The sequence below is a fragment of the Colias philodice genome, chromosome 17 (genome assembly GCF_061535455.1).
Source record: "Colias philodice isolate Cphi_HAF_F1 chromosome 17, ilColPhil1 Martin Lab GWU primary, whole genome shotgun sequence".
In the NCBI taxonomy this organism is placed as follows: domain Eukaryota; kingdom Metazoa; phylum Arthropoda; class Insecta; order Lepidoptera; family Pieridae; genus Colias; species Colias philodice.
Genome location: NC_143102.1, coordinates 2875118 through 2894094, shown reverse-complemented (window position 1 = coordinate 2894094; position 18977 = coordinate 2875118). Strand labels below are relative to the sequence as shown.

The 18977-nt window shown below is 34.1% G+C and overlaps 1 protein-coding gene and 1 pseudogene across 1 annotated transcript in view; one reads left to right on the top strand and one right to left on the bottom strand.

The window, feature by feature from the left end:
• The window catches only part of LOC149480905 (uncharacterized), a 29827-nt gene that overhangs the window by 2668 nt on the left and 8182 nt on the right, over positions 1–18977 (bottom strand). The window contains exons 2-5 of the mRNA XM_089706079.1: positions 9039–9112; positions 7221–7440; positions 6857–7099; positions 6436–6640 (exon numbers count right to left, since the gene is read on the bottom strand). Of these exons, the coding sequence (XP_089562205.1) occupies positions 6436–6640; positions 6857–7099; positions 7221–7440; positions 9039–9112 (742 nt within the window). The remainder of the gene's footprint in view (positions 1–6435; positions 6641–6856; positions 7100–7220; positions 7441–9038; positions 9113–18977) is intronic.
• Positions 9501–18541, top strand: LOC149480906 (uncharacterized; annotated as a pseudogene).

The following is an 18977-nucleotide window of genomic DNA, read 5'->3' as shown; positions in this document are numbered from 1 at the left end:
GCAGAATCAAACTAGAAACTCTCGGCCCAAGTTTTCCTATAGCAAGAGGTGTAAGACAGGGTGACCCGCTCTCTCCAACCATATTTATAGCCGTTCTTGAATCTATCATTAATAAACTTAATTGGAACAAATTGGGATTGAATATAAAAGGTTCATATCTAACTCATCTCAGATTCGCAGACGACTTACTTTTAGTAACGGAGACAAGCTCTCAGTTACAGCTTATGATCGAATCCTTACATCTAGGCAGTACAAAAGTAGGTCTAGAAATGAATATCACTAAAACTATGGTAATGACAAACGGCTGGGAAAGACCAATAATAGTTAACAACAAGCCATTGGAATTAGTTTTGACAAAAGAAATAACGAATTAGAAATAGACAGAAGGGTTAAATGTACTTGGAATAAATACTGGAGCCTAAAAGAAATTTTTAAAAGCAACATGCCAACAAATCTCAAAACGAAGGTTTTGAATTCAAGTCTACTATCATGTTTGACGTATGCCTGCCAAACATGGAAATTCACTTCAAAAATAAAAAATAAAATAAATAGCTGCCAAAGAGGGATAGAACGTAGTATGTTGAAGATAAAGAGATTAGACAAAATTAGGCACACTAAAATAAGGTCGATTACCAAAGCAACTAATGCTTTGAGTCACGCACAAAAACTGAAGTGGAGGTGGGCAGGACACGTCGCCAGACTTACTGATCAAAGATGGACAGCGAGAACGACAACGTGGAATGGCCCACTAGGCAAAAGGTACAGAGGGAGACCGTTAAGAGTGCGTATAAAGCCAGATAATTCTACGATTAAGCCCCGCACATTACGCGCCATGCCGCGCGCCCTCACAATACCCTCATACACCCGGCTCATCCAACGTACGTAAAGTTCATCGCACGCTAAATTATACACAATATTCTTCGCTCGTTCAACGCGTATTTTCGGTAGTTAGTAGGTATGTTGTCTAAAATAATTGTATAAAACAGTGAAGTTGAAATCATCACAAATTATGTAATATGTCTTTTTATTATTATTTGTTTATAATTATTAATGATAATCGATACATATTATAAAACAGTAAAAAACTGTCTGTATGTAATATATAAAAAAAAACAATATTAGGGAAACAGTATAGAGCACGAATCCGTAAAAAAAGTCTGTCGAAATAGCGAGTATAGATACTATTTTTAAATAAACATACGCAGTCGACGACACACATTCCTCCAGAACTTTATTTTGATTAATTTGGTTATAGTCCATTGAATGAGTCCCTCCAAGGGGGGTCTAGAGTGCATGAGTTAGTAACGTAAGATGTTTCTTCGGAAACATGTCAAGAGTCCCTAGGTAATAAACATACTAAAACCCCGGGCCACTAGGAGGAGCCCCGGAGTGGGGGGAGGGGGGAAATGGGTCCATTTTTTCATTTTTCGCTTAAATCTCAAAAACGGTACATGTTAGAGAAAAACTTTCAAGGAAAAATTGAAAGGCCATAAAATTATCTACAAGTTGTACCTGAATCATTTTTTCCTATATCCTACCGTTTCTTAGTTATACGCAGTAAAACATGATTTTGGCTCAAACAATTTCCACATCAATCGATCAAAAAATATTTCTTTCTTCCAAAAAACTCAAAAGTGCAACTTGTGACCGGTACTGATAGATTGCTCTTAATTAGGTCTATAATTGGTAAAATAAACACATTCCTCCATGGAAGCCTTTAGGAGGAATCGATTGTCAAAATATTATATTATGGTAGTTTGAGTTACTGAACTTGATCTTTTTATTTTTTTCTTCCAAAAAACTCAAAAGTGCAACTTGTGACCGGTACAGATAGATTGCTCATAATTAGGTCTATCATTGCTAAAAATACCAGATTCCACCACGGAGGCGTTTACGGGGAATTGAATTTTATCAGGGTAGTTACAATACATGAACTTTTTATTTTTTTTCTTCCAAAAAGCTCAAAAGTGCAACTTGTGACCGGTACAGATAGATTGCTCATAATTAGGTCTATCATTGATAAAAAATACCAGATTCCACCATGGAGGCGTTTACGGGGAATTGAATTTTATTAGGGTAGTTAGTTAAAAAGTTCATGTGTCGTAACTACCCTAATAAAATTCAATACCTCCTAAAGGCCTCCATGGTGGAATCTGGTTTTTTTATCAATGATAGACCTAATTATGAGCAATCTATCGGTACCGGTCACAAGTTGCACTTTTGAGTTTTTTTGGAAGAAAAAAAATAAAAAGTTCAAGTATCGTATCTACCCTAATAAAATTCAATTCCCCGTAAACGCCTCCATGGTGGAATCTAGTATTTTTATCAATGATAGACCTAATTATGAGCAATCTATCTGTACCGGTCACAAGTTGCACTTTTGAGTTTTTTGGAAGAAAAAAATAAAAAAGATCAAGTTCAGTAACTCAAACTACCATAATATAATATTTTGACAATCGATTCCTCCTAAAGGCTTCCATGGAGGAATGTGTTTATTTTACCAATTATAGACCTAATTAAGAGCAATCTATCAGTACCGGTCACAAGTTGCACTTTTGAGTTTTTTGGAAGAAAGAAATATTTTTTGATCGATTGATGTGGAAATTGTTTGAGCCAAAATCATGTTTTACTGCGTATAACTAAGAAACGGTAGGATATAGGAAAAAATGATTCAGGTACAACTTGTAGATAATTTTATGGCCTTTCAACTTTTCCTTGAAAGTTTTTCTCTAACATGTACCGTTTTTGAGATTTAAGCGAAAAATGAAAAAAATGGACCCATTTTCCCCCTCCCCCCACTCCGGGGCTCCTCCTAGTGGCCCGGGGTTTTAGTATGTTTATTACCTAGGGACTCTTGACATGTTTCCGAAGAAACATCTTACGTTACTAACTCACGCACTCTAGAACTTTTTATTCAATGGACTATTAGATTGTACGACATTTTTCGACTCAGCAATTATTCTAAAAATAAAATCATTCTTATAAATGTGTAGCTGGGCTCTTATGGGTCTATATCAGATGTTCCAGATCTTTGATTTTTTTTAATCAACAGAAAATTTCCATCAGACGCAACAATTTTTGTTGACGTCACTCCTATAAATGTTAGAGTGTGATCTCAGGGTCCCTCATCATACATTCTAGATCTTCGAATTTGTATATTTATATTGCCCAGATAATACCTACACAACAAAATAACTTTCATTCAAAGCCGTCCAATAGTTCCGGAGATTGGCGTGTACAAACAAACAGACACATAGAGTTTTTTTAGGATTTACGGGAACAAACCTATCCAATGTCCTTTCTCAGGTCTCAAGCTATCTCTGTATCAAAGTTAGAGCTTAGAGAGCCAGACATACATACAGACAAACAGACAAAAATTCTATAATTTGGCTCCTATATCGATTGAAAATCACGCCCCAAGTAGGTATTCGTAAAAATATTCAATGTACAGTTTTTACTTTCGTACAATTTTTTTTTATACCTATGTGATTGTAATATTATTATCTAATACAGATTGTAAATATATATAATGTGTAGTTACTATTCACAACTTGTATTGGTTATTTACTGGAGCAAACATAGGAATCTACCTATAGTAATACTATAATATATATATATATATATAATATTATAAAACATTCCCGATTTTCCCGAAACGAATTTACAGAATTTACACAAATAATAATATCCAAACTCGCCTGGATAAACTTTCTCAAATGAATCTATAGTTTAGGTGGTCTGTTGCGGTTCTGCATCAGGTGTTTCAGTTTTCAAAATAAATTATTATTTTATATTTCCCGGATAATATAATAGTACCTACACAACAAAATAACTTTCATTCAAATCCGTCCAGTAGTTCCGGAGATTAGCGTGTACAAACAAACAGACAAACACAGACAGTTTTTTTTTATTTACGGGATAAAACTCATCCTATGACCTTTCTCAGGTCTCAAGCTATATCTGCACCAAAATTAGAGCCCAGACATACATACAGACAGACGTACAAAAATTCTAAAAACTATATTTATGTATAGATATGTACTACATATTACTATGTAATACAGATTATGAATATATTATATATATACATATACATATTATGTATATTATAAAAAAATACCTATTCAATGTAAGTACAGTTTTGACTTTCGTACGAATTTGTTATACCTATGTATAGATGTTATGTATGATTATCTAATACAGATTGTAAATATAATATATATGTACTATTCACAACCGGTTTACATATTATTGATATTATTATTTACTGGAGCGAACATAGGATCTGCCTATAGTAATAATAATAATATAAATCTTTCTTGACTTGATTGATTGCACCGCGACTGTAAGAATTAGGTACCACTATGAATTTTATTTACCTATCTATAGTTGCTGCTGCTATCGCGTCAATATTCAGCCCGCGGAAATTATTTTACAGAAACTAAACTTTCTCAAATAGGTAAATCAAGACTTATCTTTTTATATTATAATTATTATTTATTAATATTATAACAATACTATTATAACTTACCTTCGACATTTAGTTATCTTTTCAATTTGAATCTTTTTTAGTTCTCGTTTCTCATTTTGTTGTTTACAAATCAATATTCGGCGTAATTATAAAACACGGCGCAGCAATTTTAGCGTGGTCTACTCGTCTCAACGGAGCGATAGCGTCTGATGTATGAAATAGAATTATGTTTTTAGCTCCCGGAACGTGCGATGGAAGATGATTTCTTGCGTAATTAAAAATATAGTAAGCGCCAAAAGTGTTTTATCGTGATTAAACCAAAACTAAAAGTAATTACACAAAATGCTCTGACAAATATATTGCAAATGTTTTAATATAATTGTTTATGAAAAAAAAATCTTAATAAGTATTACCATGTCCAGTAAAAAACGTAAAAGTGTGAAATTTAGAGGTAACTTCGTGAATTTTTTCTATCGAGTCAATTTCAATATTTTATGTTTTTGATCTGACAATATAATCGAAAATATCATCAAGTTTTACATATATTTTATTTTTTATATTTGGTCTTGAATATTACACGTATCAACTAAAAGTTGATTGGTGATTTGACTTTATACGCGCCCTTAACACGCTGGGACGACGACATCAAGAGAACAGCCGGCCCTCTGTGGTACCAAATAGCGCAAGATAGAGACGGGTGGTCAGCTTTGGAGGAGGCCTTTACCCAGACAGGGGTTCATGCAGATTGATTACTTTAGTTCATTACGTTAAATTAATTTCTTTTGTTTATTTACAATAACTAAATAATTAATATTAGCATTGGAATACAACAAAATTACAATTACTAACACTATTAACAATCAAGTTTTGTATACACTTATTTTTCTTACCGCGTAAGCGTTACTTTGTAAAAATGTCAACATATCTGCAGGAAATAAACAGGCTTTTTTATTTTATTTTATTTTTTATTTTATTTATTTTAATAGTATTAAGATAAGATTTTGGGTGAGTATTTATATAGAATGAATAATACCCTAGTGGTTACGAAATGCGAATTGAGGAAAAAATAAGTTAAAGGAAAATGTTCAAAATGTTTATCATACCATTATTTGTATAGCACTCCTCTTGTTTGTATATACATATAGGTATAATATCATTTATTGTACGAATAAAAAACTAAAATAATATTATGATGAAATATGTTCAGTTCATGGTTCAGTTATTAGATGCGATCAAAGCATAGCAAGCGAGCAAAGATCTAACTAAAAACAAAAAATTCTAATGCCTCCTTTTAGCCGTATTGACTAGAATAGTCTCGCTTTTGCTTTTGTATTATTACTGCAAAATAAACTTGAGTAAAAAGCCTAAACATTCTGAAACGCCAGTATAATATAGGTCGATCAGGCCGTGTTAACGAGCGCCTGTCTTCTTGTCGGCATTGTCAACGAAATGAAATGCACGTTGCTGATAGAAAATATTATATGTCCCAGTTGCTTGATGAATGAATATCGTTTTGTACTGCATTAAGCAGTTTAGATAACAGCCGGGAATTCATTTACAATGTACGTAGGCACAATGATATGAATTGCAGACAAATGAGACGCGTTCGGACAATAATTTTAGTATTACGAGGCCACATGGGTATCGTTACAATGTAACTAATATCGTACAAAAATGATAGAATTCCAGTAAAACCTTTCCAGTTCCAATCGTAGTCGTCAATCTAATAGTTAACATGAACTATCAACTACTGCATAATATTAACAATGCACTCATACCCTTACCTCGTGGTAAACCTTAATTATTATTTTGTTATTATCATATGTATAAAATAATCACAGCTATCTAATAATTAGTTTGAGCGGATAGATGAAAATTCTCGAAATTTCTACCCATCTTTATAGAACTTTGGCCTTGAACATATTATGCATATAATTTTAAATTTATGTTTAATGGTAATTTACCTTCACTCATTTTGTTGTGCCAAGCCTCGTCAGCAAGCGTAACCTCGCTCAAAGGCACAAAGTCTGTTGGTATCTTGGAAGACGTTTCGTTGTATTTATTCAGCTTCAATTCATACTTGTTCAGTAATTTCTCAGCCTCTGTTATGTGTCGCTCGAAGGGGTTCACGTCAGTTGCCATTTCTACGCAGAAAGCCCGAAGAGCGTCCTGAAATTTTACCTTCTGTTAGTTATAATAATACACTTAACTAGGCTCTCGCTCTGAAATTGTTGTGTTGCACTTAGCCTTAAATCGTAGCGTGTTACTGTCTATTGATAAGAGGCTATAAAGTATAAACTACGTAAAAAATTGGTCCAGAATTTTTTTGCCTTATTCATTAACACATCATCCAATTAAACTTTTATTTCTGACATTTTAAATTACCTTATTCAAACTGTTCTTCAAATCCTGAATTTCTTGTTTAACAGCATCCAACTTAGCGTCGGTAGCATCAAGTCGCCTGCTTATAGAGTCATCTTCGGTGGTTAGATTCGTTTCTACGTCTACTGGTGCTGTGTTTGCCTTCAAGTTCTTATTCACTGTAGCCGTGAGTGCTTGCAATGACTTCTGTATGTCTTCCAACATTTCGTGAGTTTTTTCTTGCTTTGCCTTTTCTTTCTCCTCTTTCTAAAACAGGACAAATGTAAGGTTTGATATATATCAGAAGATAACTTTATTTTTCTAGTAAATGTACTGTACGGTAGAATAATATGCCTACTTGAAATGCCATGTACTGTGATCTGCTTACCTGTATAAATAGACTTTCCACGTTGTAGACTCGTTCATCCAGACGCGAAATTTGCCCCTTTAAGGGCTCGAGTGCTTTGTGCTTATTTTCTAAAGAAATAAGCATTTTCTTCAGCTCGTCTCCAAGAGCCTTTTCTCGGAATTCGTGGCGATCCAGTTTGCTTTCTGATACACGGAAGAGGTGGACGAGTGATAGCATAGCGTCTCGGATATCTTCGTGTCTGAAAAATACATTTTCAATTCAGTATAACAACCATTGCTGTAAAATTATTATAAAATTTTTCCTGTCTCGAGCCAGGATCTCAGCTACTGAGAGCTTACAACTGACATGATCTGGGATTAAAAAAAATCTGATTAACAGTAGGTAGCATCTATGTACTTCAAATTTCAATCCATATTTTCCTATATAAGTAATATACATACTTCCTTCTCAATATTTTGCTAAAAAACCTAATAATTCGATTGATGCAATAAAAAAAATTCTAATTAGCATCATAAATCCATTTAACTACCATTAATCGTATCGTACATGAGTTTATCAATCAATCAATACAAATTGATTGAACATGTTGATGTTCATTGACTTTCAAAACACTTGATGTAATCGCTAAACAAGTGACGGTTACGTAATGTACCTACATGTAGGTTGTGAAGAATCTTCATTGCTATGTGTTAAAGGGAGTCGCCAGTTTATGTAAGGTAGGAAATGCCCAACGCTTGAATTGAATGAGGTCTTTGTTTTATTAGATAACTAATGAAAGGAGACAGTGGGAATGTTATAATTGCTGGTACCTATGTAATTAGCGTCTGATATATAAAATGATGTGAGCAACTCGACAAATTTCATACTCAAGACATTCCATAATCGTCTCACGTCTGCAAAGTACATTGAAGGTTTCTAATTTTTTCTATATTATTATAAATTTATTTATTTATTTATTTATTTATTTAATTGGATAGACGCCTGTTAAAAATGCGGATGAGTTTTACCCGTGCTTTTTATACATATTTAAAACCACGGCACTGCTAGTAACCTATAATGAAGATACATGTTCTCATACAAAATGAAAGTGCCTTTGACCGAAGTAATAAAAATATGAATATGCTAATGGAACAATAAAAATTTAATGACATCGTAGTACGCCTACGATAAAAATGACCCGTGATCGCCACAACGAATTGAAGTTTAAAATAGTCTTAGATAAAACATTATGGGGTTTCTTATTTCTATACATATTTAATCCTCATATAAATAATAAACGATGTTATTTATCTCAAGCCTATTTTTGAGTGTAATATTTTTCATCAAGATACAATACAAATAGTTAGATCAACTTAAATTTAACTGAATGCGTTATATTTTTTTATATGTACTGCTCTAAATATATTCTGGCGATGATAAAGATGTAGGAAAAGTTTGTATTTAATTCAAAGTTCTACCCGGTCAACGTATTATTTTGAAAGCTTACACTATTCAACGGAAGGAAACGAAAATAAACCATTAGAGAGAATTCAAACCTTTATTCAAACATTAATCCTTCGACGGACTCTTATACCACGTCTTTTGTGACTGTCAAAGTAACTACACCTCAGTTGTTTATGGTTACTCGACAAATGGGCTATCTAACACCGAAATAATTTTTCAAATCGGACCAGTAGTTCCTGAGATAAGCGCGTTCAAACAAACATACAAACAAACTTTAGCTTTATAATATTAGTATAGATGAACGGATACCTAAGTATTTATTTTGGGACAAACCCAGGAGCATCATTTATCATTATTATTTACAACAGAAGAACAGCAGAATATGGTACTCACGTGACATTTTTGGCCTCTGTGTGTGTATGTGTACAGGATACGATGAGAAGGAGTGCGACCAAACACCACGGCCTCTGGGAACAAATACATTCAACTTAATTTTCTTTTAGCACAAAAGGGTAGAAAAGAACAAGAGCTAGAGAACACATGAAAAAAATTGGTATCAGACATACATTTGTAAGAACTGATTTTTTAACGCGTAATAGATAGGTATATTGGTTTGGAATATGACAATAATTTACATGTTTGGTCACTACCACTAACATTACATAACTATATTCAACCATGCCAAATCTGCAACAGGTTAAAAGAATACGGAATATCAAACAAAACATTAACCTCAGGGATAACCGATGGGGAAAGCATTTTTATATCTACATTATTATCATTCAAGCAAATATTGTGATAGAGTTATGTTAAATGAGTTTTTATGTAAATATCTTTGATTATATACTCCCTAGATAGAGTATCGGCGCGTCAAAAGCGTCAATAAAAATATCAGCTAACTGTTAGCCTCTAAAGCGCTCACCACTCCTCAGTGTCAATTGTAACGTCAAGAGATACGCACACACGGCTCATTTTTTGCGTTAGATTATTTCGGTGAAAATGACAAGCTGCGCGATTAAAATCTGCAGAAATTACAAAGGACGTTTACGAACAACTAACAAAATCTCCTACCATCGGTAAGTAACTCAAAAGTAATAGTAATTTACGGAAACAAAAATAACAAATTCATAATTATTTTCACAAAATCAACGCGTCGTTTTTTAGTGTTGCCAGTCTTGGATTGCGAATTTCCCCATAGTTTCTTAAAAGCTGATGTATGTTCATTTTTACCCGACTGCACCAGAAGGAGGAAATACATCAGGGAAGGTGTGTGTATGTATGTATGAATGTATGTGGGTGTGTTTTAAAAACTGTTTGGCTGAGCCTACAGCCTTAATGGATGGACCGATTATTTTTGTTTTGCAAGCTTTGGATGTTTTTTTTTTAGTCTTAAATATTTTAATATTTATTTTTAAAAAGTCAGCGCCATTTTGAAATTCTTTGTTATTGTACCGATTTCGTTCAAAATCGATATCTGAGGATCCTTAGGATCACAAAACAGGAAACTGTTACCAAAATTGAAAAAAAGTCAACGCCATTTTGAAATTTTTTATTATTGTACCGATTTCGTTCCAAATCGATATCTGAGGTTCTCTAGGATCGCAAAACAGGAAACTGTTACAAAAATTTGAAAAAGTCAACGCCATTTTGAAATTTTTTGTTATTGTACCGATTTCGTTCAAAATCGATATCTGAGGCTCCCTGGGATCGCAAAACAGGAAACTGGTACCAAAATTTTAAAAAGTAAGCGCCATTTTGAAATTCTTTGTTATTGTACCGATTTCGTTCAAAATCGATATCTGAGGATCCTTAGGATCACAAAACAGGAAACTGTTACCAAAATTGAAAAAAAGTCAACGCCATTTTGAAATTTTTTATTATTGTACAGATTTCGTTCCAAATCGATATCTGAGGTTCTCTAGGATCGCAAAACAGGAAACTGTTACAAAAATTTGAAAAAGTCAACGCCATTTTGAATTTTTTTGTTATTGTACCGATTTCGTTCAAAATCGATATCTGAGGCTCCCTGGGATCGCAAAACAGGAAACTGGTAGCAAAATTTTAAAAAGTCAGCGCCATTTTGAAATTCTTTGTTATTGTACCGATTTCGTTCAAAATCGATATCTGAGGATCCTTAGGATCACAAAAAAGGAAACTTACCAAAATTAGCTTCCATGCAACCTTGTCATTAAGGAAATCATCAATATATTTGTCAAAATAGAATGTGACCATTTGGATACATGGTTTTTAGGATACCTACTGATCCTATAATTAGAAGTCGATGGGTGGACATAGTAAGAAAAAGCCGTGGAGAAGAGTTCTGGAAACCATCCAAAACCACGGTGATATGCTCTGAACATTTCCGTGAAGAAGACTTGTATTTTGCAAATAATCAAGGCCGTCGAAGATTGAAAAAGGAAGCGGTCCCGAAAAAAGTATGTTTTATTACGAACAGGCCCATATATTTAAATTTTAATATAGTTACTCAGTGGTAAGAGCGGCGAACTTGACGTACCGCAGTTCGTTTCTGAGGGCATTACGTATGAGATTCATACTTCTTACTTAAGATGAGGACTATTATGATTTACATGTTTAACATTATATTTTGCCTACAGGCATTGTTTTTATCATCAGTGAAATCTGACGAAAGTGATATCACTGATGAAGAAGTTGGAGTGACGATAGAATATAACATTGAACAACAGAAGCCTCTGAAGTTGGTAAGTTTTTGTTATGATACCTACAGCAAATATTATTTGAGCGTTATGCTTGTCTGATTCATATTCCTACATTGGGTTACGTAATTTAAAATTCATCCATAACAGAACCTATTCTTAGAAAATATTATTCCATTAACAATTATGTTTTCTTTACTTATTTATGCGCTTTAAAATCCGGAAAATTACTACTTGATTATCCAGAGTAGAATTTTATGTCGTTTTACTATTACTACTGTTATTATTGCTTCTTTAAGATCACCATCGAAGCTATATAACTACTTTACTTTTGATTTCAGAATACTCCCGCATCAAAAGAAGAGCCTTCCTCCTCTGTAACATGCCCCAACGTAGTGTGCACTGATACTTTGTCTGAAATAAATGAAGAGTTTTCAGATATAGATTCAATTTTTGACACTCCTAAAAAAGCAAAGCTGAGAAGAGAATTACGCAGAAAAATTTGTATCCAAAAGAAACATTCTTTAAAAATTCAATCGCTTAGAAGAAAAAATGTACGGCTTAAGAAGAAAATTGCATCTTTCAAAGATATTCTTGTAAAATTAAAAAAGGAGAGATACATAGACAATGATACGCATAACGTTTTGAATAGTAATGTATTTGCTGCCGACTTATATGCTACTATGGAAAAAAAGTTAAAGAAAAAATCTAAGAGAACTGTATCTAAATATAGACCAGAGTTTAGGAAATTTTGTTTAACTTTGCATTTTCTGTCACCAAATGCGTATAGATTCGTCAGGAGTAAATTCGAAACATGCCTTCCTCACCCGAAAACCATATCGAAATGGTATGCAAATATTGATGGTTCTCCAGGGTTTACAGAAGATTCGTTCAAAATTTTGGATGCTAAAAGAAAACAATCCGATAAAAACATGACTTGCGCATTAATAGCGGATGAAATGGCAATTAGACAGCAGAAGTGTTTTAATGAAAAAACTAAACAAGATGAGGGTCTTGTTGATATAGGCACTGGTCCTAACGAAAATATGAGAATCAAAGCATCAGAGGCTTATGTTTTTTTGTTAGTGTCATTAAATGAGCCTTGGAAATTACCAGTCGCTTATTTTTTAGTTCATGGAATGACAGGAGACCAAAAAGCAAATATTATCAAAACTATACTTACCAAATGTCACGAAGTAGGTGTTGATGTTGTATCATTAACTTTTGATGGTCACTCCTCTAACATGTCGGCCATGAAGATCCTGGGTTGCGAATTGAATGACCCTAGACGACTGAAAACTACATTTCAACACCCATGCGCTGACTATAAAGTAGCAGTGTTTTTGGATTTCTGCCACATGCTGAAATTAATTCGAAATCATTTTCAATTGAAGGAAATCTTTTTGTACAAGAATGAGCAAATAATGTGGGAATATGTCAAAAAATTATCAAATCTCCAAGAAGAAATTGGGCTTCATCTAGCGAATCGCTTGACAAAAAAACATATTGAATTCCGAAATTCTATAATGAATGTCAAATTGGCAACACAATTATTGAGCAGGAGTGTTTCTAAGGCAATACAATTTTGTCGACAAGAGTTGAAATTGTCTGGTTTTGAAGACAGTGAGGCGACAGAAAAGTTCATAATGGCAATGAACAACGTTTTTGATGTTTTTAATTCCAGAAACTTACAAGCATATGGCTATAAACAGCCCTTGAATCCAAAAAATAAAGATGAGATATTTGCAGTATTAGAAGAAGTAAATGATTTGATTTTGAATCTTTACTTGAAAGTCTCGAGAAAAAGAACTTACACAGAACACGAAACAAAAAAGATAATAACTCTAAAAAGCTACACACCGGTGCTGAAATCGAACTCCTTCACCGGATTTCTTGGAGTTCTAATTTGTATTAATAGTTTAAAAGTGTTATATGCAACTGTAATAGAATCACATAAAATGCAATACTTATCCACATATCGCAACAGCCAAGACCACATTGAATTATTTTTTGGAGCGATACGTATGCATGGTGGTTACAACGATAACCCAAATGCCCGACAATTGAAAGGTATATACAGAAAACTGTTATGTCACATGGAACTTTAATCTGCTGGATCAGGAAATTGTGTGCCGCTAGAAAACATAAGTGTTTTGACGTGCTCTTCGGCACTAAAATGTATTAATTTAACTACACCGGCAACACGAAAGGATGATGAAGATGAGAGTGAAATGGCAGAAGAACATATTTCGGATGAAAACGGAGGGAGTGTGTCTCGATTTTTAGACGATTCTTCATTATATGAATATACACAACAAATAGTTGGGTACATTTCAGGTTGTGTTGTGAGATGTCTGCGTAGACAAATCAAATGTACTGCATGCATCGAATGTTTGTTTTCAAATGAAAAGCATGAATATCATAAATTAGTTAGCGCACGGGATGAAGGCGGATTAATTTATGCTTCAAGAGATGTATATTCTGTATGTAAGACTTCGGAAACTATAATCAGAAAGTTTATTAGACAGAATTTTATTATGACGAGACCAACTTATACAAAAATTTTATCCTGTATAGTAAAACAATTTATTGGTAATAAAAATACTTATTTTAAAGTTGAAACTGAACACGCGTGTGGTTCACTTCATCAAGTGAACCTAATAAGACTGGTCGCCGAAAAATATTTGACCATACGGTGTTATCATATAGCTAAATTAGATAATGTAAAAAGTGATGCAACCTCAAAACGCAAATTATTTAAAAAACAAATTCAAAGAGAGGGCCATTAAATTAGTAGTTAAAAACAATTAAATATAGGTTTAAAATAGAAAAGACTACTCTGTTCCTAGGGGTGACCTTAAAAGCAAAGCTTCAATGGGGCACCCATATATCAACTCTTGCTGCCAAACTCAGCTCTGCTGCTTACGCTGGCAGAAAGATTCGATAGTTATCTGACATAGAAACTTCAAGAAAAGAAAATTTCAAGATGGCGTTGACTTTTTTAAATTTTGGCATCAGTTTCCTGTTTTGTGATACTAAGGATCCTCAGATATCGATTTGGAACGAAATCGGAACAATAACAAAAAAATTCAAAATGGCGCTGACTTTTTAAAATTTTGGTACCAGTTTCCTGTTTTGAGATCCCAGGGAGTCTCAGATATCGATTTTGAGTGAAATCGGTACAATAACAATGAATTTCAAAATGGCGCTGGCTTTTTAAAATTTTGGTACCAGTTACCTGTTTTGCGATCCTAGGGATCCTTAGATATTGATTTTGAACGAAATCGGTACAATAACAGAAAATTTCAAGATGGCGTTGACTTTTTTAAATTTTGGTAACAGTTTCCTGTTTTGTGATCCTAAGGATCCTCAGATATCGATTTGGAACGAAATCGGTACAATAACAAAAAAATTCAAAATGGCGCTGACTTTTTAAAATTTTGGTACCAGTTTCCTGTTTTGTGAACCTAAGGATCCTCAGATATCGATTTTGAACGAAATCGGTCAATTAACAAAGAATTTCAAAATGGCGTCGAATTTGGGTTAAATTTAAAAATGATGCAGGCGAAGCTGCCGGCAAACCTGTAGTATTTTTATAAATCGACACTATATTATTACATTAATTAATAAAACATATTTTGTAAATGCTAATTGATTTTTATTTGATTGTATTTTCTATTCTATAAAAATCATATTCTAACTCAAGAGACAACTAAACACAATTGAAAGTTAAACTATTATTTATGATTTTATTAACATGAAATAATTTTACAGGTTTTGCCCCATTTTATCGGGAAAGATTCATTAGCTGGTAACTCCCTGATACAAATGACGCTGGTGTAAGACATAGCAATCGCTAAGCGTGTGTGCGTGCCTCACACACGCTTGTAAATACTGGCCAGTTTTTGTTGCATCGCGTTAGTAGAAGCTCTGTTTAGTACCAAAAGAAGCCTTGAACTGAGGGCTACATGTGACAAAAATACCACATTCTAATCACGAAGTTATTACGAGATATAGATTTTCAAAGAATTCAAAGATAGGTTTGTCAATGTTTTTACCGTTAATTCCGTTTGACTTTTAATGAGATTACTATGATCAATGCTCAAAATATTGACGAAAAAGGAGATTTATTTTAGACTACAAGCCCGCATAGGACAAAAATATGGGTCAAATGAACCACCAGGGGACATATCTAGAACGATAGCAGAGCAAAAAATAATAAGATTCATCACTATGCCGTCACTTGTAAGCTGTCCAACTGAGTGCAGATGAGAATTGAAAAGTACAGGTAGACTCGGTAAATTTTGGTCATATATTTTTGTACGGCATTCTTAACCATCGATAGATCCATTAAAAATAATAAGAAACCGCTCAGTGCCGTACAAAAATGGTGGTCCACCAAGTCGGAATTTTTATTTAATTTCCGAGAGTTACCGGGGGTAAATTTGGTCATTTGACCATGTACGGCATCTGTGTCATACTATTGCTATACTGCTTTTAATCCATTATTCGGCAACGCCGTACAAAAATCATGGGGACAAGGGGAAAAAATCGAGAGTTGTAATCCCCTCTCTTTCCCCACTCCAGGGGGTCATTTGACACAACACGAAATAAATTTATTTTTAAAGTATTTTATGCATAGATAATATTTTTTCATGTGCCGTACATTTTCGTTGGTTCAAAGGGGAAAAATCTGAAAAAGAAAAAAATCCATATAACGAAATGTTTGCTTTATATTTTTATAATAAAATATAAATATACATTAATATTAAGAAGCTCGAGGTGGTTAATTATCACCTTGGAAAGTCGGAGTCAGGTGGAATGGACTCCGTTAAATTGATGAACTAATAAAAAAGCTATGAATGAAAAGATGTGAATTACTTATATGCAATCAGTCCATGAATACAGGTAAAGTCACAAGCAAATGCTAGTAATATATACATATTCAAAATGTACAAGTAAAGTGCTTTCAAATGATACCAAACACTGCATATTTATCTTAACTTTATTTTTTTACTCTGTATGTTTTGTCCGCTAGAGGGCGCCACATTAGATTTTGTGAAACCCCATATAGCCTTTAGCTAGCTGGTCGCTGGTTATCCAGTGAACAATTCAGACGCTTCTAATGATATGTCATTTGTCGAATTCTGATAAGTAGTTTAGAAGTTACGAGGGAATAGATGAACATACATACATGACCTGTAAACAACCATAACCCTCCTTTTGCTTTGCCGTAGTTGGGTAAAAATATGTTAATGCCGTACTGTATCAAATGGCCATAAAGCACCCTTAAAATTGTAGCTTTCGTCGCTTTCATCAGCCTAAAAGATGTGGTCTGCACAAAAATGTACGGCATCGTTTTTTCCTAATTTATCTATGTTAATACTATTTAAAACAACGGATAAAGTGTAGAAAACTATTATATTTCATTAATCTACGATGTTTAAACTTTAACAAAATTTCTGGCTTTGCATTTCTCTATAACTTTTTTTAGAACGGTTTCTTTTGAACGGCAATACTATACAACAATTGAATTTTACAATATCATGTTAAAAAAAAAGTTCCCGTACAGGGTCAAATGACCTTACAGCTCTTTATATCAAGAATTCGATGAAATTAAGATGATTATTGGTATACATTTAAAAGAACAATTATTTTTTGACGGCATTGCTTTTAATAGTACTTTTGAGTGCTAGATAATGTTTTGGAACCGAAGCCGTACTTAGTCAAATGACCCCCTGGAGTGGGGAAAGAGAGGGGATTGCAACTCTCGATTTTTTCCCCTTGGCCCCATGATTTTTGTACGGCGTTGCGGAATAATGGATTAAAAGCAGTATAGCAATAGTATGACACAGATGCCGTACATGGTCAAATGACCAAATTTACCCCCGGTAACTCTCGGAAATTAAATAAAAATTCCAACTTGGTGGACCACCATTTTTGTACGGCACTGAGCGGTTTCTTATTATTTTTAATGGATCTATCGATGGTTAAGAATGCCGTACAAAAATATATGACCAAAATTTACCGAGTCTACCTGTACTTTTCAATTCTCATCTGCACTCAGTTGGACAGCTTACAAGTGACGGCATAGTGATGAATCTTATTATTTTTTGCTCTGCTATCGTTCTAGATATGTCCCCTGGTGGTTCATTTGTCCCATATTTTTGTCCTATGCGGGCTTGTAGTCTATTTGTATTAATTTGATATTATTGAATTTTCTTAAAAATCTAAGATTTTTTTTATTGAGTTAATTTATTACATGTGGATACCTATAATAATATATTGAATAATATTAAAATATCGACTATAACTAACGACTTAAAACATAAACAAAAACTTGGTAATAGATAGATGATATACTTATATATAATTGTTAAAAAAAGCTTTGACTTTTTCTTTACTTTGTGTCTCAAATTGAGAACTCTCTTGAGGAGATCTCCAATTGGGGTAAACATAACCTCGTTGAGTTCAACCCAAAAAAGACACAAGTTTGCGCGTTTACCACCAAAAAAACTCCCTTCGTCGTGTCTCCAGTTTTTCAAGGCATTCCCACCAGTCTCAGCCAGCATTAGTATACTTGGAGTCGAAATATCAAATGATGTCCAGTTTCGTTGTCATCTGGAAGGAAAAGCTAAGCTAGCCTCCCAAAAACTTGGTGTGCTCTGTAGAGCGGGACAGTATTTCACACCCGGCCAACGCCTACAACTTTACAAGGCTCAAGTCAGGCCGCACATGGAATACTGTTCCCATCTCTGGGCCGGAGCACCCAAGTATCAGCTCCTTCCTTTTAACCGAATCCAGCGACGAGCTATACGATTAGTGGACGACCCTCGTATTACTGATCGGCTGGACTCTTTGGCTCTCCGTAGAGATGTTGCATCTCTCTGCGTATTTTACCGCATCTACCACGGCGAATGCTCTGACGAACTGTTCGGAACAATACCGGCTGCTGAATTTCACCATAGAACTGCTCGCCACAAGTTGAAATATCACCCTCAACATCTGGACACTTGGCGCACTTCCACCGTGCGATTTAGGAGGAACTTTCTTCCACGCACCACTCCTCTGTGGAACGACCTCCCGAGCTCAGCATTTCCGGACAGATACGACTTAGGGTACTTCAAAAAGAGAGCGTACTCTTCCCTTAAAGGCCGGCAACACACCTGCAACCGTACAGGTCTTGTGGGTGATTATGGGCGGCGCCAATCATCGTATTAATCCGGTGACGCGCCAGCTCGTTTGCCCGCTAATACATAAAAAAAAAAAAAAAAAACTAGGGTCAACCCTGACATTGAAAACTTTGAAAATCTCGTAATAACTTCGTGGTTAGAATGTGGTATTTTTGTCACATGTAGCCCTCAGTTCAAGGCTTCTTTTGGTACTAAACAGAGCTTCTACTAACGCCTGCATATAATATAAAAAAATAAAAACGAAAATCAGTAAAAATTACAATACTTTCGCCTCTATCGACAATATCGAAAATTTCAAAAAAGGATAATTTGCGCCTGTAATCACTACATATATTAGCAACATAATAAATTATCTAGTGTATCTATTTTTTTTATACGAATTTATTTAGCTCAGTCGGCCGCGAAAATTCCAATATTTTAAATATTTTTTTAAAAATCGTGTTTTTGAAATAAAACTCTGGGTG